Source organism: Nyctereutes procyonoides, unplaced genomic scaffold (genome assembly GCF_905146905.1).
Source record: "Nyctereutes procyonoides isolate TBG_1078 unplaced genomic scaffold, NYPRO_anot_genome, whole genome shotgun sequence".
Taxonomy (NCBI): domain Eukaryota; kingdom Metazoa; phylum Chordata; class Mammalia; order Carnivora; family Canidae; genus Nyctereutes; species Nyctereutes procyonoides.
The window spans coordinates 31044110-31068340 of NW_026575044.1; the positions used below are offsets into that span (position 1 = coordinate 31044110).

Below are 24231 nucleotides of genomic sequence, written 5' to 3' on the forward strand. Positions count from 1 at the left end.
GGAAGAAAGACAAATCCTTTGATAATAGGCCAGAAAACTTTTACATCCCTTTGTTTAATTAAATATAAATACATACAAATATACACTCTATTCTGTCTTTATCTTTAATGCAACATAAACACATGAAAATATAGGAAGAAAAAATCCAACTGCCCTAGATCTTTTGTCAAAAAAGTTGAAAGTACATGACATGAGTTATAATTATCCATCAAACAAATTTAAAAACTCAAAATAATATAGATGGTCAAATCCATGCATTTTGTAGCACAAAGACAGTTTAAGTTAGCTTCTGTCATTTCGTTTTTTCTCACAAAGTAGCTCCATTTATTACAAAGTATGGGCCAAATATCTAGCAGGTTCAATCACGTGACTGGTTTTCTCCATAAAGAAGTATTTAGAAGAAATTTTACTTTTGTAAGTGTGACTTCTCTCAATAAGCCCAGTAATAGAACAAAGTATAAATATAATAAATATACTTATTTTGTTCAACATATTCTGGAAAAAAATATTTCAAGTAGCCATTTTCATTATGAAAGTCGGTGTCAATATCCACTACTTATGAAATTCACAGACAACTGTGCATTATGCCTGTAAGCCCCAAATATATTTTTTCTAAATTTCACTTGAGAGTAATTTAGATGACTGTCAATTCACAATCAAACTCTGTACTTAGTAAAATTTTCAATCTTTAACATTGGCTATAAAATCATGTTCACATATACGTTACATACATACATATAACAAAGGAATTAATATATAATGTCATGCCTGGGAGAAAAATCAACATTATTCCCATTTTACAGATAGAGATATTGAGGATAACTAGACTAATTTTTTAAAGTAATATAGTAGTTCAGGGTGAAATAGATTAGGACTGTTTCTCCAGCATGGAATCATAGAGTAGTAGAGAAAATATGAACTTAATAGCTAGAGAAATTTACGTTTGAATGTCAACTGTACCACTTACTAGCTATCAGAACTTGAGTGGGTTACATACTCTCTCTCAACTTCAGTGTATTTATCTGCAATATGGGCATATCCTAATTTGCAGGGATGCTGTGAGGAAAAAACTAAGGCATCCGCACCCTGCCTCAGTAAATGGAAGCTATAGGCATGATGACACTTTATGAAGACATAAGATAAATGATCACACATTCTTCTGGGAACAAAATCCCTTTGAAGTCTATTTCCCAGGACTATTATGAAGGAAGGAAATAGTTTAGAAAGGAATACATTTTACCATAAAGAATACATAATTGCCTTTATCATACACAATCCACGCATAGCTATTGCAGATTTAAAAAATAGATCCACGAGTCTTGTAGCACAGGCTGAAACTTTCACTATTAGCTCTGTAGAAGTCACATTTTTCCCCCCCAACTCTTAGAGGAAATTCAATGATCCACTCATGAGGTGGATCATTAATGTAGGGGGAACATAGGAGAATTCTGTTGACTTGGACCAAATCTTCGTCACTTAGACCAAATCTCTAGTATATTTATATACATATAAGCCCTGATTAGGAGCTACAGGAAGAATGGAATGCGATAATCCTACTATTACAGTAATTTAATTTTAATTTTGTATAAACACCTCATTTAACATTTAGAGAACTAAACAACTTTTAATTTACATGACAAATATTCTCAGTGCATGATAACTAATGTACAATGCTGACAAAGACATATTTTTTAAGGTCATGTGAAATCTGCTTAAAAAGTATTATTTAAACATCTAAAACAAAATCTTAAGGATTGATTATACTTTGTTGTAAGCATAAAATAGGATTCATTTTTAGAAATGCTCTAAGTTTATATGATCTTTGAAGGAGTAGTATACTAATAGAAGAGAGTTTCAAGTTCAAATTTAATGCCAGTTTTTATAAAGTGATATAAACGGAAAAACTGCTAAAAAAGCTCTATAATCATATATCATTTTAAAACTGTAATTTTTATTCTTTCACCCCCTCAATTTTGTGACATGTTAACATTTTATTTTAAGACTAGCATTTTGAAAAAGATCAAGAAAACAAAATATTTAGGATAATTATACCATACCTTAATAACCTTTAAAATTCCCACATTTGTCCTTTCATTCATTTCTATGTCAAACCAACCTCCTTCATTTCCGGAGATAAAGAAAATTACTGCCATCCAATTAGCTGAGAACTCCTCATCCAAATCGATTACTCTAATCTCGAGCAAATTTTGAGATAGAGCATTTTCTTCAATTCTAACCATATGCTGAAACAAGAAGTAAAAAAAATCTTAACAACTGTGTGAATGAGAGAAGAACTATTCTGGTTTACAGTCATTCATTACTTAGAAATGAGATCTGTGTTTATGGGCTCATGCTTCATTGTTCAAATACATATATTTTTCCTATGTAATATATATACAAACATAAGACAAAACACGTGTCTACATTTGGGTTGTATGTCACTAAAAATAACATGTACCTCTGTAAATAGAATTGTTTGAACAAATTTTAGAATGTAATGAATTAAAGTTATTAATTTCAAGGACAAATACTTACAGAAGACAGTTCCATGTATGGGATGTTATCATTAACGTCGAGAATTTTAATGTTGCACTCACACTCTGCTGACATACCATCTGCCCCACCATCTCGGTCTGAGCCTCTCACAGCAAGGGAATACTGGCTATATTGCTAAAAGCACACATTACAAAAAAATGTCATAGTTGATCCAGACAGTCCGTATTTTGTCTCATGCAAAATTCTTTTAAAATGTTGGCTCAACATTTACATAAATTTATGATTGAGATAGGGGTAACACAGAATGTTGAAAATCCACATATCTCACATGAATCAAATCTCACAAACAGTTGCCCCTTCTATTTCCAGCAATGCTTATCCAGTATCATTTAAAAGAAAACACATTTAAAGGCCTCATGTCCAGAGGTTGAAAAAAGTTTATAAAGGGTAAAGTGGACCAAAATACTTAGGAGGAGAGAGATTAGGTTTATCAAGAATTTATGACATGAAAATTCCATGCTGTAAATAATCAGCCCTGAAACGTACGAGAAAATAAAGAGATAACAAATGGTTTGCATTTCTGGGAGGCAGGATGGTGGGCAGAAGCAGTGGAGTCATTGATAATTCTATCTTCTTGATTCTACTCAATGGTGCTTAAGTTTTTAGAATTCAGCAAAAGCAGAGAAGCCTTTCCTACACACATGTATACACACATCCTTATTCAAAATTGTGGATATAATTTTAGAAGATTCTTTGTTAAGGACATCTTTTTTTTTTTTAAATTTATTTATGATAGAGAGAGAGAGGCAGAGACACAGGCAGAGGAAGAAGCAGGCCCCATGCACCGGGAGCCTGACGTGGGACTCGATCCCGGGTCTCCAAGATCGCGCCCCGGGCCAAAGGCAGGCGCCAAACCGCTGCGCCACCCAGGGATCCCTGTTAGGGACGTCTTGAGGTCTCTCCATGGACTCCAGGTTCAAAATATCTGCTTTGGTGGCTTGCTAGTGACTACAGAGTTCCTTTCATTTTTAGAGCTCTTCACTACTAAAACTCTTGATATGAAAGGAATCCCACTGGCCCCTTTAAGGAAGTTTGAGAGAGAAAAAGTAAATAGTAAATTTCTTCTAGGGGTTATTTTTGAACAAGTGAAAAAGGAGATATAGGTAACTTAGAAACTGATAGGATTTGGATCATTAAGAAATGTGAAAATCATCTGATTTATTATAAACCTAGGGGTCATTAATAGTGTTCACAGTCATTAACAGTCTCTGTTCATGAGATTGAACAGATCTCATTCAAAATAACTATAATAATTAAAATAAATTTTAATTATCAATTCAAAAATAAAACTTCATTTATATCTCTAAAATACAGATCAGGTAAATCCTATCAGTATTTTAAAAATGATGAAAGAATTGATACTTTTATATTAAATAATGGGACCATATGGTATTAATAGAAACCATGCTGATTCTAACTTGATAACTATCACTAATTATATTATTTGTAAGTGAAAAGATTTGTCTGAATGTTACTCAATTGCTATCCATCATTTTGATTAATTTCCAAAAATAATCTGGGCTGTCAGTAGGTGAGATATAGGAAGGAAGAAGAAGAGTTCTGTTGTCTCATATTCAGATGAGCTTAGGATATTCTGGGTTAAAGAAAGATAAATAAATTTCTTAGCCTGTAAGAATTCTTGGAGCTTCTACCATGTTCATGCATTGCGACCTACCAAGATGGGGGACATAATAGCAATTGTTTCTTAAATGTATTTCATTATAGATCCCACTTTTAAAAGAAGAGTACAGCTGTGCCTCTGCCTTATGTATATTCTTGTGTACTTTCAGAATATAGTTTTCTTAAATTGAGAGAAATATCAAGTAGAATTGAATGAGAAATAACAGTTTAAAATGTATTTAAGTATTTCACTATGAAATACATTAATGTATTTCATTTTGAAGATATTTCTTATATCATTACCATTATATGAAAAGGTTATATAATTCAAAATTAAACATATCATCTTCTTTTTCTTTCTTAGGTACTCTTGCTTTTAGAATTACTTCCTTTGAAACTAACCATTCAAAGAAAAACAATATTACCTCTCTGTCTAGAAAACTATTCATTGTACGAATTTCTCCAGTGTTTCTGTTGATAATAAACATTGGTGAATCAGAAGGTTCTTGTCTTATGATCTTGAAGGCTATTTTTGAGTTCAGGTTATTTGGTTCATCTGCATCAGTAGCATTGAGTCTCATCACCAGAGTATCTAGAAATCAAGGAAAATTGGTTGTAAATGGACAGTTTGCATTTTCATTATAATATAGTACATTGCTTTTTTAACAGGGTGTTAGGGTTGGTTGGTCTGTACAATGTATGCACTACCATTTTTTTAAAGATTTTATTTATTTATTCATGAGAGACACACAGAGAGAGGCAGTGACACAGGCAGAGGGAGAAGCAGGCTCTATGCAGGAAGCCCGATGTGGGACTCGATTCCAGGACTCCGGGATCATGACCTGAGCTGAAGGCAGACGCTTAACTGCTGAGCCACCCAGGTGTCCCGCACTACCATTTTCCTTTCTACTTCTCCAACATATCATTAATTTAACTCCTTTCTATACCTTTGCCTTGACAAAAAGATCACATTTTACCAGGAATTTACACATTACTGATAGTTAGAAAATAAAGAAATGTTTTACTCTGCTTTTCCTTCTCTCATTTTAGTGTAATCCTTTTCTTTTTAATTTAAATTCAATTAGTCAACATAAAGTACACAGTTACAGATGTAGTGTTCAATGATTTATCAGTGTTCAGTGATTTATCGAGTATAATATCATTTTATTTCACTACAATCTAATGGTGATATTAAAGTCAGACCAACTCTCTCAACTAAAGACTCTCAACTCTCTATGATTTTGGCTTCAGTTTCCACTCTATAAATGGGGATGATAATAGTATTGTCCTCACTGAATTCATGAAAGAGTTGAACTTTCTCCCTCTCTCTCTCTCTCTCAATCTCTGTGTGTGTTTAGGTAATTCATTTCAGCATTCTTTTAAAATATTTTCAGTAAGCAATTAATTATGATACATCCATACAGTAAAATCCAATGCAGCTATTAAAAGTAATGAAGACATCTTCATTTCCTAATATGGAAAAATGTTAAAAATATTTTTAAACAAAAATTTACATTATGTATTAATATGTAAAATATGTTCCCAGTTGTTTCCAAAAGCATGTTTATATAAGCATAAAACATATATATCTAAGTAACTAATGATAGTGCTTGCCTCAAGAATGGTACCATGGAAAACAATTGAATTGATTTCTATTTGATTTTTTACTTACCATACTGTGTAAATTTTCACAACACTTTTAGGATGGTATTTTAGAATGGATACCTATTCAAAAATAGGTATAGTATTTTAATGAATAAAAGTAAAATGTCAGGATTTTGGGAATTTATAAGAAATATAAATTATAATATATATATATATATATATATATTATATATATATATACAGAAATGGTTGAAATTGCCCTTCAGAGCAGCCAGATTAGGAGGCTAAATCTCCTCCCAGTGCCCCTGCCACCACTGTACAAAGTATTTTGGGATTTCTCCTTAGGAATCTAAAAAAAAGCTGATGTATGAGTTACATGAAAAAACCCTTCTTATTTCTTTGTAGTTGCTCCTTGGGTATGCCAAACTGGAGCTGCTGCCACAGTTGAAGGGAAAGCTGTTATGGAGACTGAGAATGACTTTCTGTTCTGGATGGTTTTCTGTACTTAGTCTCTTAAATTCATGATGAAGTAGTACCTTCTTAGTTTGGTATCTCATTGCCTGGCTGTGAAGAGTGATCTGGAAGTCAATGTATTCTTGTTTACTTAATAAAATGGAATACTTACTTGCATTAGAATTTTCTTCTATTTGTCCTACGAAAGTAGACATAGAAAATACTGGAGGATTGTCATTTATATCCAGAACCCTGACTCTGAGCTCAAGAGGCCTCTCTAAATCTTGACCCAGTGAATTCAGAGCCCGGCAATAGATCTAGGAGAGAAGATAAGAATAATTATTTGGTGCAACAGATGTTTATTTATTTATTTTTATTATTTTTTATTTTTTAAAGATTTTATTTATTCATGAGAAACACAGAGAGAGAGAGGCAGAGATGACAGGCAGAGAGAGATACAGGCTCCCTGTGGGGAGCCTGATGTGGGATTCGATCTTAGGACCCCAGGATCATACCCTGAGCCAAAGGCAGACACTCAACCACTGAGTCGCCCAGGCATCCTGCAACAGATATTTATTAAGTTCTTACTTTGTTTGGATACTATACTAGGCACTGAGGGTAACCAAAAAAAGTAAGACATATTATTTCCTACTAGACTGTAGGTACAAGCAGTACCTATGATCAATAAGGGGAGGCAAATACAAACTCAAAATACCATTTGAGAAAAGGTAACATGATAAGTTACTTAAAGAATAGGAGGATGTAATGAATGAGAAGGATCTTGAGAGAGAATTCCAAAAACTGGAGCTGGGATTTGACAAGATGTTCCAAGAAAAGGGATTTATGTGAGGAAAGAAGCAGAGTACTGAAAATGCATTGTTGAAATTAGGAGTAGCGGCTATTGGCTTTGAGGATGGGGTAAAGGAGAGTCACATGGGGGGGGGGTTCAAAGAAAGGTAGTATTCATTAGCTAGGTGGTAACTTTGTGGGTGTTTGTATTATTATTGCTGTTGTTATTATTACTTCTATATGAAGGGTATGCAAGTATAATGTGTGCTGTTTTACTTGTACTATAGAAATGCCTTGTGCTTCAAGAAAAGCTAATAGGTTGACATGCTGACCTAGAGAGTTTATGAGCAAACATTGTCAGAAATAAGACAGGAATATAGGTTTGGAATAGAAGACTAAGGAATTAAAGCAGCCTAAGGAATACACAGTAAGCAGTAATGACACAAAGCACAAGCATCCCTTACTATTTGAAGGTGTCTGGGGGAGATGGGTGGGTGAGGTTTTCATTGAAGAGCCTACAAGATCAAGAAGGGTTTTCTGTATTTCCTTTTTTTCTAAATATTAACAAGTGTCGACCATGATGATAAATGGAAATGGAAGCAGCCAAGGAACAAGCATAAGAGAGACAAAAAAATAAAATTGATAGAATAAGGTTCTTGAAGAAACAGGTACTTATGGAACAATGGAAATTTCTTGAGGATAAACTGTGGGAAGAAGTAGGAAATTAATCCTGTTTTTGGATTTAATGCAGAATATTTCTGAACCGGGGGAGAGAAAATTGTGGGAGTGTGTAATGGAAGGCCTCAGACTTTTAACGAAGTTAATCATCAGGTCAGCTGCTTTAAGTGCTAATGAGGTTGTGGGTTCGCAGCTATGTCACAGCCAGTCAAGAATGGATGTGTGATTAAATTAAGGATGAATGGGAGTGTTTCCAAAGCACCTTCTAGCTCAGGTGAGCTGGAGCAATGTGAATTTATAATAAAGTATGTTTACTCAGAAGAGCATAGTAGTTCAAAAATCATCACTTGACAACGGAGTTAAAGAGAAACCAATATTCTCAGCTGAATTAAAGAAAAAGAAGTAAGAGTTAGGTCCCTGCCCTTCCAAAAAAAAAATATTCTAGTTTGCCACTGGGGACAGACCAGAAGCTAACATTTTTTGCTAAGGCATTTCAGCAAGACATTTCTCTTAATCTATTTGTTTCTGTTGGGTCATAAGATGCTCATCAATTGAGACAACCAAAAATTATATTGGGATTCCTGAAATCAAATCAAATATGATCTGAGCTTAAGATATTCTAAAAATAATTTAAGGCTTAACACATATATTGGTGTGGAGCCAACTTACAATGAAAAAAGGGGTGACCTCTCGATCAACTATGGATGTAATATTAATTTCACCAGTTTTTTGATTGATGATGAAGATTCCATAAGGTGGCTGATCAATTCCTACTCCAGAGATGCGGTATGTAACTTGCTGGTTTGCAGCACAATCTGAATGAATCTGCAGAGAAAGCACAGGTGAAAATATTACAGAGAACAAATAAAAAGTGCTAGGTTTGATAAACAGCTATCTTTCTCGAGAACTGTAGAATGTCAGTACCTGTTATGTTTTGGGAAATGCTGGAAATAGTTATTTTTCTCGTTTGAACTCTAGTATTTTCCATAATAGCAAGCAATCTAATAAAAGAAACTCAATTTCTATTTATACCAAATAAGAAAAAAATAACATACCACTTTAATAAACCCAGGACAAGGTAGTCATCATCCATCCATTCATTCATTTATTCATTCTTTCTTTCCACATTTATAATTGATCATATTATTTTCAGGCTCTGTGCTAGCACTGGCACTAGAGTAGGTAATTCCAGTTTACCAGTGTTGTCTTTATATAACTTTGATCTCTTGATCCAAAAAAATTTAAAAATGTAGTTTTAGAAGAAAATTTTAAGTAGTTTTATGTAGGTGACAAGACTTATCTGACTCTGTGTAGAAGCCCTTAATTCTGAAAATGGGGAAGATGTATTATCAGAAAATAAGGAAATTTCCCCCAAATAAATGGCTTATTGAAGCTGGATTCATTGCATTCTTTGAAATGCAATGCTGTATGACTCTAAGCAGATCTAACTGGAGAATGTATATCTGTCTGAATGTGTGCGTATATTGTATATGTGTCTATGTATATGTATCTGTGTGTGAATCTGTGTGTGGGGATATATTTGTGAGTGTGTGTGTGTGTATTTATACAAAGGAAAACAAAGGGAAATGAAAGGAAGAGTATGAAATAGGGTACATTGTGAATTCTTACTTAAAAAAAGCCAAAAGTAGAAATTCAATTCTAATAGATCAAGGCAGAAAGAATACACATTAAAATAATCCCTCTGAGTGTGCTAAGTGTTAAATTCATTATTTAAATCACTGTATTTTTCAACCTAGAATTGGGGATAAATTATGATCACATATACCTATTTTACCAATGAGGCACGTCAATGTTTAACTGTTTAACTCAGTGCCTAAATTTCTTAAGTTATCTTTTTAATGGCTTCAGTTTTCATAATATGAGTGACTATACTTCTGTTTTGTATGATAAATTCTAAGTGAGTTTATATTTATAAAATATTTAAAAGATAGGCTCTTTTGAAATTTAACCCCATCCATTCTGATTTTTGATTTTATGCTTTGGTGTTGATACTTACTTTGGCGATTGGGTTCCTCTTTGAATTGTCTTCACCTTCACGACAGGCTGCAGCGAACTTGATCCATTCACGTTTTTGCCTCCTGATTGAATGCCACTTGATGGTGCCATTTTTAGTGTTGTAATCTCTTACCTTGAATAAGCATGATAAAGTAGTAGTATCTATTAACTTTTATTCATAATTCACATGCCACTGAAGTTTTTGGAGGAGAGGGTAATTGTAATATTAGAAAGAGAGGATGTTCAATTAGGAAAATTGGTAATTTTGATAATCTATTAATTTTAGCATAACCTTCATTTTTTACTTATAAGGATGAATTTTCTTTGAAAATGTGTTGTTACTTCCAAACTATTTTCCTTATTTCTAATTTGGAAAAAAATAGATTTGCTGTGTATTACCTGGATTCGAAATTCACTGTTAATTTCCACCACCACCTATAAAATACAAAATAATCGCAACAGTTAATTTTCATTAAGTGCTTTACAATTCATGTTATCCAATCATTTAAAAATCAAATAAATCTTGTGAGTCATCAGAGTTATTTTATCAGTCCAGATAGAGATGGATCTAGCTTATCTCCCAGGTATAATGATGATGTTATAGATTTCTTTTCTTTTTGTCTTTACTTTTCAGTTATACCCATCTTTTTAATGACTTTTATTTTTTAACCTCTTTCATTCTTCGCCTACACAGATATGTATTATCATATGACCTGAGACATTGAACGCAAGAGGAGTGAGGGTTGGAAATTTAGGCTTTCTTCATAAATCTTGCACTTAAGGACCTATTCTGATGCTATTCTGTAATATTCAACAGTAAGTTAAGATACTTAAGCTTTTGACTATAGTTTCAGGATCTGACTAGCTATAGATGGAAATAGAAAAAAAAAGTGGAGTAAAGAAAGCATATAGAACTGAAAGTATCTGACAAGTTTCAGAGTATTTGCTCCTTCATATTCTAATTTTAAATGGGAGATTTTCTAGTATTTTGAAAATCTTAAGATGATAGATTTGCTTTGAAATATGAGAATAAAAAGTTCTAACACGCAAATAATTTCTTTTATAAAAATGAGTTCCTGTTTGATATTTTATGCTAGCCCTAAAAAAAAAAGATATAAATGCATCCTTCCATAGCAAGGAGAAGAAATTGTAGGCATGTAGGGACAAATTAGTGGGTAAGCAACTTCTAGCAATCTCTTCTCCAGCATTAAACACTTTCCCTGTTCAACAAATGAGCTACTACTCAAGTAGAGCTCTGCCTTATTTCAGCTTGATCTTGATCTTTACATATGATTTGTAGTGAAAGATCAGGATAATTTAAATTACTTTTCTCTAAAACCCAAAAGCATTTCTAAAAAAGATGGATTTTATATATTAAGTTTAAAATGTCAGTATACTTAAGACAGAGTAAAATACCTATCTAAAAATTAGGCGTAGATGTGAAGGTTAATTTGCATTTATTAAGTTTTAACTTCAAGTCATTAAAGATAATGTAAATCTTTGGTTTTTATTTCTCTCTAATTAAGAAATTTTCAACTTCTAGTTGAATTTTTTCAGAACTGCAACGTATGAAATTTATTATTACAATTAGACTTCATCTGCATCACTGATAAAAGAAATTGAAGCTTGCATTTAAAAAATACTAATAATAGAAACTTCAAGATAGAGTAAGTTACTTTTTATAATTTCAATCTCACCATTAGATAAAAATAAAATTTTGGTTTCCAAGTGCATATTTTTCAAAAATTGTTATAATTGATAATTCAGGAAAATACCTATTTTTTGGTTAATGAGAGTAGTGTGAAGAGATTTTTTATAGGAATTATATTCTTATGGTATATATTTAATGTTGATTATTATTATCACTGTTACAATTCACTGAATAGTGACTAATTACTAGATAATGTGTTTAGAGAAATCCGTGCCTTCAATCTTCACAAATACAGGTGGTCATTATCTCCATTTTACAGATGAGGAAATTGAGTTTGGGATACAAATTTATGGCTAAATATCATCCAATACAATTCAGCCTAAATTTGTGCTTGTGATATTGGTTTTACAATAAAATGCAAGATAGCCTATTCCAACTAAATTATTAAATAAGCTATACTATGGAAAATTGACAATACAACTTTGAGAATTCAAAACATTCTGATTTTAATCTCATCTCATGTTAGCCTAACAGGAATGTCCATATATAACAACAACAATAATTTCCAGGGGGAAAAGAAGTAGATGGTTCAAATGGTTTAGATAAGTAACTCAAATGTTATTGTTGAGTCCCTCTCAGGTACAGAATTAAGATGATGTTACTTCATGCTACCTGTGGACTCATGAGAACTCTCTCTACCATTTGTGGATGTGGAACGGGGGTGTAGGGATACCTTATTTGTCTATCTGGAAGCCATTTCTTCATAGCTACAGAGTTATGTAGGCATGTGTTCTCTGTCTTGCACTTCCCTTCCACACTGAAGTGTCAGAGCCTACTGTTTGTTTTGGAGAACTATGCCAGATGACTAATAAACCTTCCAACTTTATGAAGCTGGGTCATTCTTTTTCCCATGAGAGGCAATTTAGGCAGAAGACCAAGTAAGTTTCACCATAGTGTCAGGCTCCCAATTGAATTAGTAATTAAAAAACTGCCAAGTCTGCTTAAAAATATGTAGTGTTGACATAGCCTTATTGTTTTGCTCAGAGTCTAGAATAAGCAATGAAACAAAGTCACTCTTGGACTTTCAAAGGCAAAATAATGAGATAAAAAGAGTGCTTGGTAGAGTCAGAAAGCTTTCAATGTACTTCTTAAGTTCTCTAAGCCTTAGTTTTCTCATTTGTAAAATGAGAGGGAGAATAAATTATATAAAGTTACTTTCCAATTCTAACACCTAATCCCTGTGTGCAGTAGGAAAATATCAGTTATTTGATCATGGAAAAGGAATGGTAAACTTGTGGGTTTAAAAGATTATTCTGTCCACAGGTGGTAGAAAGAGGCAGGATTATAGGCCACAAGTAGTTGAGTGTTCCACATCAAAACAGACCAGAGATGAGGCAGGGAGGAACAGAAGCTGTGACAGTGTGACAGTGGTAACAGACAGGGAAGATCAAGGCAGAAATTCCACACAATTGAAATGAATGGGACTTGAGAACAAATAGGACATGGGAGTCAGGAGAAAGAAGAATCTCAAGTGATGGCAGTTTCAAACTAAGAGGTGAGGTGCAAGGCAGTAGCAGAATGTAGCAGATTAGAACACATGGACTTTGAGATGCTAGAGAAATGGCCAGGTGAAGGTGCTTAGCAATTTGAAATATGTATCAGCACCATGAACAATGTTCAGATCTCATATGATCTGCTCAGGTTGGACAGTTTAAATCATGGGAGAATTTGAAGACCCTAAAGTAGGGAATATAACAAAGAAACAGCCTCTGGCCGAGCATGAAACAAGGGGAATTCCTACATTTATAGAATAGGGAACAGCAACAGAAACAAGCAACAAAGAAAAAGAGAAAGGAAGTGGCCAAAGTGGGAAGAAAATATAATGCAATGTCACAGATGTCAAAGGAAGGGCGAATTGAAAGAGATATGGGATGTGAACATGTGTCAGATGACTTAAAATCCTGGAGTGGAATGAATCCCGAGGTTTTGTGTGACCTTCAAAAGAATCCTTTCAGTTTGATGGAATGGGTCCTTCTTGACTGAAAGGGATTGAGGAATAAATGGGAGGGGAAGGGAACATAAAGATGGCTTCTTTTCCAGGAAATTGGACTACAAAAGGAAACAAAGACGGGATGGTAAAATGAGATATGGCATCCAAGGAAATACTCTGGGACAGGGAGATGTGGATTTTTGAAGGTGAAGAAAGAAAAAAGTAGGAGATTTTTATTTGAAAGAGAGGTTCAGAAAGAAAGTACTTGGTAGAAGTGTAACAGAGCAGGAGAGAATTGGCAGAAAGAAAGCAGAGAGGGTAAGGAAGAGAGGAAGGATGGAGGTTAAAATCAGTAGACTGTAAGAGGTAGTTGAAGGACATCATCTGATTGATCTAGACCTTATCTGTAGAGTAAGTATAATCAGGGGAGCAGTTTGGATTCCTAAATGAGTTGGAAATGGGTACTATGGAGGCTTATGATGGAGATTCACTTAAAAATGAATACAGGCATTATTAAGCTGAGTATATCTCATCTCTCTTGTCTACTGGGTATGTCCCTCTGTGCCTCTGTTTCATTGGCTACTTATGAGACTAAAGCCCTTTCTAATCCAAACATTCTAAGAAAGTAGTGAATATAATTCACTTGAAGTGCATCCTCAATGAGTCCTTCCTTCATTTCTATTTAAAGAGCCAATCCACATATATTAAAAAAAAAAATCCACAGGACACTAAATTGCATGATAATTTCAATGGTTCTCTAATTATACTCATTTTTAGGTCATTTTTTCTCTTTTGATACTGAGGTTTACATTTCTTTGCAAACAATAAAATGGTCTTGAAAGTAATAAGTAATTTCTATGAGGCAAACCTCTTGTATATAATAATTGGGAGATGGTCTTCCATAGCCACTTGCCAGTTGTTAAGCATCAAATGCTGACATATTTGATAACTGTATTTTACATCATAAGGATGAACTTGGGACAGAGCCAAAATATAATAATTTGCTTCTTTTTAAAAAACTCCTGTTTTGTCTTTGTATTACTATCAGTTTGGAGTTGATATACCTTGATAAGTTGAGTTTTCTTATTTGCTATTGGTTTATTTATTTATTTGACAAAAATATGTATTGAATGTATATTAAGTGGCTTCAAGGCTGGATGAAAGGGCTTAAGCCCTAAAAAATACTGTGGCAAATCTTAGATGAAATGTAAAGTAAATGTAATAAAACACCATAAAAATAAGTGTTAGGGAAATTCAACCTTATTATTTCTATGTTTAATTTCTTGATCACTTTTTGGAATGTGTAGGGGGAGAGAAATATAAACTATCCCCAAATTGCCTTCTGATGCCCCTACTTTGTGTGATTAAACATCTAGTGAGCAGTCTTGCCCTGGTGCGAGGCACTACAAAGGATACAAAAATGAATCAGACACAGAATCTGCCCTCAAATAACTTACAGTCAAGTAGTTTTATGAGCCACCGGCAGCCATTAATTTGTAGAGATGCAGTTTTTCATTAGCCAAGTGTAAAAGGCTGCACCCTATTCTCATGGACCAATTGAAAATATAGATCAGTAGCCAATGGCATTTAAACTACTTCGACCTGCCTAAGTCCTTTAAAGGAATTCGCAGGGCAAGCAAACCACCAAGAGTGGCATGTCCCAGCACTCTGTAGGGCGTTCCCTCATTGACAGAAGCATAATAAGTAACTGCAATGCCGAGCATGCTTTCTGCCTTTTCCTTAGGCAATACCTGTTAGGAAATGGGATACTCGGCACCGATGTCCTTGGTGAATGTATAGTGGAGAAAGAGTTACCAGAAATTATGTGCTCTGGGTATAGACAAGAGTGTTTTCTTTTCTACATTCATCATCCCTGTTAAAAAAGTGAACCTTGTCCCTTAGGGCCAGGCCTTCAAATTTATTGAGACAGCATCTCTCAGTGCTTTTGGTTTTTCTGTTACCTAAGTTGAGCATGGCAAAATGTTTTACTCTGTGGCAACCAATTAAATGATGGGAAATTTGTAGTTCCTGTTTTTACAAAGGTGCAAGATGCTGATCCTATATCTGCAGTGAAATAATAAAGCTTTTAAGAACACTATGAAATGGAAATGGTTTTCCTGGAATACAAATTATAAATTTTGGGACGCCTGGATGGCTCAGTGGTTGGGTGCCTGCCTTAGACTCAGGTCGTGATCCGGGGATCTGGGATCACGTCCCACCTCAGGCTCCCTGCAAGGAGACTGCTTCTCCCTCTGCCTATGTCTCTGCCTCTCTCTCTCTCTCTCTCTGTGTGTCTCTCATGAATAAATAAATAAAGCTAAAAAAACATAAGTTGTAAATTTTATCAAACAGGTGAACAAAAATATCTTCATTTTCTATAAAATATTTTACTGACATACTGTTACCTATAATTAGCATCACTATACTATGTGCACAAGAAAACATAAAGAATCCTCCCTTTTTCTGTTTGCTCTGTACTAGTTTGTTAGCCCTTCTCTTGCTTTAAGCATCAATGAACACAATTATGGAAATTTAAAATGTCTGGTTCAAGTAAGTTGATGAACTATGTAATGAAGTATGTATTTTTTCTGTGTATTTTAACCTGCACACTGAGAAATACTTTGGAAACTCCTGCTTCTATCCTAATTTATTTCAGTTAAGTCAAATTGTGGAGATGGTTTATCAGCTGGCCAGAGGTGTTCTTTCTTTCTTTTTGTTTAGAGTTTTTCTTTTGAAGGCAAGTTTTAACCATGCAAGAGCATGATATTCTTGGAAATCAGTAAAGATAGATTTGCTTGTTCTTTGGGTATAAGCTGCAGAAGTTTGCCTTTCTATAAAAAGACACCTTGAGTTTGTACTGATGTTGGTGACTAATTGAATCTGGCAAAGTTGTGAAAAATTTTCAGAAATCATTAGAACTATAGAAATTCTACTGCATAAAAAAAAATTATGCTGCATCTATTTTGCTTTCCTACAGTGGGGCCCTGCCATACATTATCTCATTGTTAGAACCGTTCACAGAGATTTCTTGGGTATGCTACCTCGGTGACATTGTTCTGCGGTCTCGAATGCATTCCACATCCTCCCTTTTCAATACACTAATTTAGCAGCTACAGAAAAAGAAAGAAAAATAAATGAGGGTCCAGTAACATTTCTTTGGCTTGCAGTGTTATAACAGGTGTAAGCTCTTGTCTTTCTAGGAGGCTTGTCTAAATAACGGAGTAGTCCTGTGACCAGCTTGCTTGTTTTAAGAACAGATCTTTCAGCTTTATTCTCCTTGATCTAACTCACTAATCTGAACAAAGCCTAAACTTTCAGGTATATTAAACCAATTACACGACGTACATGTAAATAGATGGCTGCTCAGCTCTCAAATGGATTTGCATTAAAGATATGACCAGTTTAAATGTCTTAAAGGTTTTAAAAATTGTCCAAGTATGTCCAAGTATGCTCCCTAATGTAGATTTTCACTTATTATAGACTTTCAGCAGAGAAAAATAAAGACTTTTTTTTTTTTTTTTGGTAAAAGCAAATCTTCATGGTGAGGCTAGCAGAAAGGTAAGTGGAAGAGTTTACCACTATACTGGTAGTTAATTTTCAGGGGAAAATATTTTATTTTATTTTTAAAAAGATTTTATTTATTTATTTGAGAGAGATAATTTTCATAAGATGGAGGAGAAACTTATGATTGATTCCAAAGTAAAATATGGCAATAAGCAAACAATCCACAAACCAAAAAACCAAAACTATCCAAACTTAGAAAATAAAGTGTAAATGTCCAGAAAGCTTTTCTACAAAGAAAGGTCAATGAGAATACATGATTTTGATAAAATGATACATTTTATGAAGAATGACTAATTTGACAGTGTTTAAAGGAATTTCATAGGATGTAATTAATTAGAAATAATCATAAAAATAAAGAAATGAGATATTTTATACATTTAATGAAAGCACGGAGCATATGAATAAACTCTAATCAGCTGAAACTAGAATAGGCCTTAGTGGATCAGCTTTATATGAAATTAAAAATAAAAGTATTTAATTACCTTGCAATATATAGCTGTCCCTATGCTCAAATAACATAGGGTACAGTGCTTGTTAATCCCTACCACATCCCAAATTATGATATTAACTGATCCTAAAGATCCATTTAAAAAGTTCATGATACAGGGCTGGTCTTTGAAGGCAGTTTGGAAGAAAAACTACCAGCTTATTGATGCTTATCTGTAACAAATCCACTGGTATGACCTCTCTTACTTAATAAACTGAATTCAAACTAACCAGCATACTTTGATTCAAAGGTCTAACTTGTTATTATAGAAACCCAACAATCCAGTTCAAAAATTAAGCAAGTAGAAACAAATATGAACCACAGCACTACATCCTGCCAAATTGGAGGGTGATTTATCTGGCACTTGCCTCTTTGGATTACATTAACTTTCCTGTGAGAAAGACTATGATTTAAAATTCTCCAGCCTGTATGAAATTTGATATGACACCTACTGTTATCTTAGTTATCTCTAAAAAGAGAAAATTAATAACGTATAAGGGAGACAGTGATAAAGCATCACATTACATTTGCCTAAACATCAAATATACAACTTTTATATCACGATCATTACTTTCCAGTGGTAAGAACCAGTATCATAATAATTATACTTACTCCTTAATTACAGCTATTCCTTCACTTATTATATCATTATATCATTTATAAATCTCCCATACTGCCATGCTTTTTGAGATCAAAAAATGTTGTTTTAAATAAAATCACAGTTTAGCAGTGTGGGGCTTTTGCTATCAGTGATATGGATACCAACCACATATAGAACTGATGAGATTATTTGGATTGTGAGGCCAGTCACAAACTGCTATGATTTAAATTTATATGTATCCTATATTTATGCTTTAAAATTATAGTGAATCTGCCAGTAAAGATACCCAGAGAATGAGAAAATGTTTAGGGTAAAGATCAGGACACAGCCGCGATGTTAGTTTACGAGCCCACCTGCAAAAAATAATTTGAACAACAAAATGCTATCAAGTGGTGATAAGACTTTTCCAAATTTAGTATTTTCCCAGCATGACTTAGCACTGACTTCAGTGTCAGAGATGTGATATGATGAGTTAACACTGATGCGTTAATATGCTCGAGTCTTCAATTAAAGAGAGAAACACTACTTAAAAATCTAGTTCGTAAAATCACCATGTCATTAACATAAACTTTTAATGGGTTTAGGTTAGAAATAATACCAAATAACACTTTTTAAAAAGTTCTCCCTTGTTTACAATGAGCATGATTATGAGGGTTTTTAACAGAATCCACTTACCAGAAAAATGAGCAGCACTGTGGCTGTTCTTAAAAAGTGCCAGTCCATTGCAGCTGGGTTCTCTTACATCCAAGACCAAGAGAGTTTTGTTTGTTCTCTGTTCTTTTTTCTTTCCCCCAATCAACTGGTGTCTGATTAAAATAATTTCTCAGTAGATGTTCTTACATGCAGGCTTTGAGGTGTTTCTGCCTTCTCTGGGAGAAGAGCACAAGGTACGTATAACCAGTCTAGATCCCCACCCTAAAAACTTGGGCTGGTCTCCGTGAAATGCTTGACAAGATCATCATTGCTCCCGGTAAAAGCTCAGGACACACCCTTCTTCCAGCTGAAAGGCAGCTCTCTGTGGGGTTGGAAGATTCACTCCTTTAATGAAGGTTTTCAGTGTCAGGCATTTAAAATGATCAGAGGGATGGAGAGTGATACAGTTGATAGGGACTTTGCCCCCTATGCTCTATTTACAGGTAGTTTAAGCTTCTTCATTTTTAAAAAGCCACGTATAGTCTGGAGGCTGATATTCAAAACGGATTATCTGGTTCATACTCATAACCAGACGCTCAGGTCTTAATCAAAAATCAAAAGCTTTCCATTTCAGTGGATGTTAGAAAATATTCAGTCACTTTTTAAAGATATCAAAGAACCAGAAAATTTTCCGATGTTAGGAGTGAGGGTTCTTTTTTTAAAAAAAGAATTAATCCAAACAAGCAAAACTATGCTACTTACAATGATAAGGTCCCCTGCATAAGTCACAGTTCTCTTTAAGTGGACAGCCTGAATCCAGAGAAGCCTCTGTTTTTTCTCTGAGTATCTTCTCTCCTCAATTATTATTTTTCTCTCTTTAAGGCTTCACCCTTTTCAAATGTAGTAAAACAAAATTTAAAGTATCTAAGCCAGATTAATAGTAAAAGTCAGAGCCACCAATTAAAATCTTGTTGGCCATTTTACGAATGAAGATCAGTGCCTGAAATGCTAATGGAAGCATGGAAAGCTGCTGTGCAGGTGAGGTGGGTGAAAAGGCAGTGACGAGTCCCAAGCACAGAGCCAAGAATCTGGATAGTGAGCCAATTAGAACATGGGTAATGCACTGAAGAAATGGCTGCCCACACACACAAATGGGAGATTGAACGCAGCCCTGAGCTTTCCGAAGAGTGACTCTCACAAGGCAGCATTTGCAAATGTTCTTGGGTTATCCTCTCTTTACCCAGCTATGTCGAGTATAAATATTGTGAGGGGCAGGAAGTCTTGAGATGGCAGTGTGGAACAAGAGACCCATCTGATAAGATGTAGATTATGGTCAAAAAGATGCTAACCATGTCCCAGAAAGGGAGGGTGTCTCTGAGGGTCAGAACCTCTACAAACTGCTGTCATTTCACAACAGATGTGTGGCAAAGAAGGTTACTCAACAGTGATTTGAAATATTATGCTCTTCCTCATGGGGCTTAGAGAGAAGGTGCTATGATGTTCATTTGTAGTATTGGTGAATAAGAATGCTTATAAGAATTGGTTGATATGAAATGAAATGAAAGGAGAGGGTCAGGCTAAAATTCTCTTAGTAGAGTAAGATAGAATGTGAGTATCGACCTATGACTTAGTCTGAGCAATATATTAGTAGTAGGATTATATGACCGTGAATGGCTGAAGACTCACTGAGCACCAGAGATGAAAGAATCTACTCTTGCAGCTTTGCATGGCATGAATGTTCTATCCACCTGGAATTCTGGGCATGGTACTAGGTTGTGCACAGGCCCTCTTCATGCATTGGATAGTCCTTTCCCAAGCCCGACCCTGGCTCCACCCGTAACTCAATGCCCTGCTCCAAGAGTCCCAACACCTAGACTCTTGCATTTGTCAGGCAGCTCTCTGGAGAGGAGGCATGTCAGAACCTTGCTGTAGTAGAGCGGCGACTATCTTAATTGTCACATGAGGACTAGTGACATGGAGCACAAGTGGGAAAGGGAGTTTACGGATCATCATTCCTTTTCTTTCACTTCTTTCCCTGCCTTTTCCTCTTTCCTACTATTTTAATCTCTTCAGAGTAGCATTGTCCAAGAGAACTTCCTGAGACATGGAAATGTTCTCTATCTGTGTTATCCAGTAGCCACTAACCATCTATGGCTACTGAGCAAATGAACTGTGGCTTTATATGACCAAGGAACTGAATTTTTAGCTTCATTTAATTTTAGTTCATTTAAATTTAAACAACCACATGTGGCCAGTGGTTAACGTATCGCATAGTACAGAGAGGTGAGAGCATCATTATTTTTATTATCTTCTATCTTGTTCTAAGCTGTAACTCCTTTTGTTCCTTGTAAATTCAACTCCCTTTAGTTAAATCTGCTCTATTCCTTTTCTCAAATGAGGGAACTCTATCTTTCAGAGTTTCCAGTCAATGCCTTTTGATTCCCTTTTCTTTGTGTACTCTTGTTATGTGAGTTGGCCTGCTCCTTTTTCCTGACTCCTTACTGATCCTATTTCCCAATGCCAACGAGTTAAGATACTTTAAAACACAGGCAACACAAACCCCTCTCATTTGCGTATTCACATTTTCTCAATTATTTCCTCCAGCCATCTTACTTGTAATTTCATATCACACTGTCACAGAATTGTGCTACACAAGTTGGCTTCTGGTCTCCCTGGACCCCATTTCTATCTGAACATCGGTTGGCGTGCATATCTCCACCTACATACCAACAGTTCTCATTTCATAGAGATTTTATGGAATTTGGGTTGATTTTTTTCTTTTTGGAATTCCCTTGATAAGCTAACATTTTCTCACAGGAATCAAAACTCTCCTGGGAAGGAATTTTCCTCTCTCTTATAAGGCACTTACTTGCAAACTCTAGAAGGTCATCTCAAGTGCCTAAACTTCTATATTTGCTCACAGTGTGGGATAGTGTAATACTTTCTTACAACAGAAAATAATTGGCATCTTTCACTAAAGGTGATGTATTCTACCAATTAGAATTTCTTAAGCCTGGTTAAAATTCCTGATAATTCTACTCTCTTCATATACAGAGCATGGATTCATATATTTTAGTCAAACCCGGTAAAATAAGCTTTTATGTCATATGTGAAGTTCTACTTTCAGGTATGTATCAAATTACCCAATCAGCTCTATAAATTGTTTAAAATATAGGTGAGAGATGAAAAGAAATCATAAAAATAGAAAAATTAAGGAAAGTATGTTGAGGATAATATAAGGAAAAATGTTTGTGCTTGTCTCTATATTAATGTTCCTATGATATGTATTGATTCCAGATCTTGTTCACATTGTTTAAAATCAGGCTGTTTTTCAGTGAGTCACAACAAAGTCTGGGAGATGGAGGCTGCTGTTTTAGATTAAAGGATACTTTTCTTTTAATATGTAGTAACCAAATACAATGTCTGATCCTAAATTGGATTCTTGATTTGAACTAAGCAACTATAGAAATTATTTTGTAGATATTTGGTGAAATTTAAATATGGACTATTAGGGAATTATTTGAAATTTTATTAGGTTATGTAGCATTGTGTCTTTAAAGATGCGTACTAAATTATGCAGAGCAAAACTGGTAACAAATTTTCTTTATGGTAATTTAGCAATAACATAAAGTAAACATGTCAAAATGTTAATTGCCAAATCTAAATGATAGTATATGGTTTTCTCTTTGCTTTTCTTTTTTAAATATATATATATATATTTTTATTGAAGTTTGATTTGCCAACAACACACAGTATAACACCCAGTGCTCATCCCGTCAAGTGCTCTCCCCTCAGTGCTCGTCACCCAGTCACCCCATCCCTCTGCCCACCTCCCCCTTGTTCCACTGCCTCTTGTTCATTTCCCAGTTAGGAGTCTCTCATGTTTTGTCACCCTCTCTGATTTTTCCCATTTTTCCCTCCTTTCCCCTATAATCCCTTTCACTATTTTTTATATTCTCTGTATGAATGAAACCATATAATGATTGTCCTTCTCTGACTGACTTACTTCACTCAGCATAGTACCCTCCAGTTCCATCCACATCGAAGCAAATAGTGGGTATTCGTCATTTCTAATGGCTGAGTAATATTCTATTGTATACATAGACCACATCTTCTTTATCCATTTCTGGATAATCTTTATCTTTTCTGCATTTTTGAGAATTTTCATAATAAAATTTAAAATAAAGGTCTAAAGTAGGAGTCGGCAAATTATAGCCATGAGCCAACTTTGGCCCACTGCCTTTTCATTATTTTATTGAAAAATAACCGTGCCTGTTTGCATGTGTATTATCTATGGCTACTTTTCCTCTACAACAACTGAGCTGAATAGTTATGACAAAGTGGCCTGCAAAGCCTAACATAACTACTTACCTGGCTCTTTATAGAAGTTTGCTGACCTCTGCACTAGGTGAATAGATTATAATTCATAATACAAAATATGATTCATTAGGAAATTAGTTGACCTTAGGAGAATCCACAAAATTGATTGAAAGTGTATGAACAGAAATCATGATGACTTAAAGTAACCACTTAAATTAAAGCAATTAACCACTGAGGAAAAGATACAACTTTATAATCAAAATATATTTTTAGTTTTATATTTTCAGAAAGACTGTTTAATTGACTAGAATAATCTATGGTCCAACTCTTCTGCTTTCCTTTTAAACCAGATTAAGGAAAACCGTAATTTTATTTTTCTCTAGTCAATTCTAAAATAAGAATTTGATAGCACAAAATCTTTTTTTTTTTAATTTTTTTTATGATAGTCACAGAGAGAGAGAGAGAGAGGCAGAGACACAGGCAGATGGAGAAGCAGGCTCCATGCACCGGGAGCCCGACGTGGGATTCGATCCTGGGTTTCCAGGATTGCGCCCTGGGCCAAAGGCAGGCGCCAAACCGCTGCGCCACCCAGGGATCCCTAATTTTTATTTATTTATTCATGAGAGACACACAGAGAGAGAGAGAGAGAGGCAGAGACACAGGCAGAGGGAGAAGCAGGCTCCATGCAAGAAGCCGGACGGGACTCGATCCCAGGTCTTCAGGATCACGCTCTGGGCTGTAGGCAGGGCTAAACCGCAAAGCCACCCGGGCTGCCCAATAGCACAAAATCTTAATGTACTTTCCTCTCTATAGAAAGAATATTCGTGAACAGGGAAAAATATCAAATTATTTTGTGAACCTCAGGCTTTATCTTAATGCTTAAATATTTTGTGATTAAATAAGAGTGGTCAAAGAAACTAATCTATTATTGTTATTTCTTTAAAAAAATTAAAAATAATTCTAAATGAGCATCCACTGCATTTTCATTGCTGTGCTAGGTGTTGTGGAACATTCAGAATAATTTCAAACTTTGCCCTTACAGAGGTTATTCTGTAGCTGCAAACATACTGTAATAGAAGAATTACTACTCCCTTCTGGAAGATGTTTTTTACTCACACACCTATGTATATTAGCTCCCACCTCTATGTACTGTTTGGATTTCATGTGCAAATTTAGTCCTTCCTTTTACTTATAGTAAATTGCCATCAGTTCAGTTCCAGAACATTTTTTATTTTTATTTTTTTTGCCTACTATATGCCTTGACTATA

The 24231-nt window shown here is 34.7% G+C and overlaps 1 protein-coding gene across 1 annotated transcript in view; it reads right to left on the minus strand.

The window, feature by feature from the left end:
* DSG1 (desmoglein 1) overlaps nucleotides 1-19666 on the minus strand; it is a 34741-nt gene extending 15075 nt beyond the window's left edge. Inside the window, exons 1-8 of the mRNA XM_055323612.1 lie at nucleotides 18686-19666; nucleotides 10117-10152; nucleotides 9719-9850; nucleotides 8371-8526; nucleotides 6407-6551; nucleotides 4602-4768; nucleotides 2536-2670; nucleotides 2058-2243 (exon numbers count right to left, since the gene is read on the minus strand). Coding sequence (XP_055179587.1) covers nucleotides 2058-2243; nucleotides 2536-2670; nucleotides 4602-4768; nucleotides 6407-6551; nucleotides 8371-8526; nucleotides 9719-9850; nucleotides 10117-10152; nucleotides 18686-18733 — 1005 coding nt within the window. The 5' untranslated portion in view covers nucleotides 18734-19666. The remainder of the gene's footprint in view (nucleotides 1-2057; nucleotides 2244-2535; nucleotides 2671-4601; nucleotides 4769-6406; nucleotides 6552-8370; nucleotides 8527-9718; nucleotides 9851-10116; nucleotides 10153-18685) is intronic.
* Nucleotides 19667-24231: the final 4565 nt, after the last annotated feature.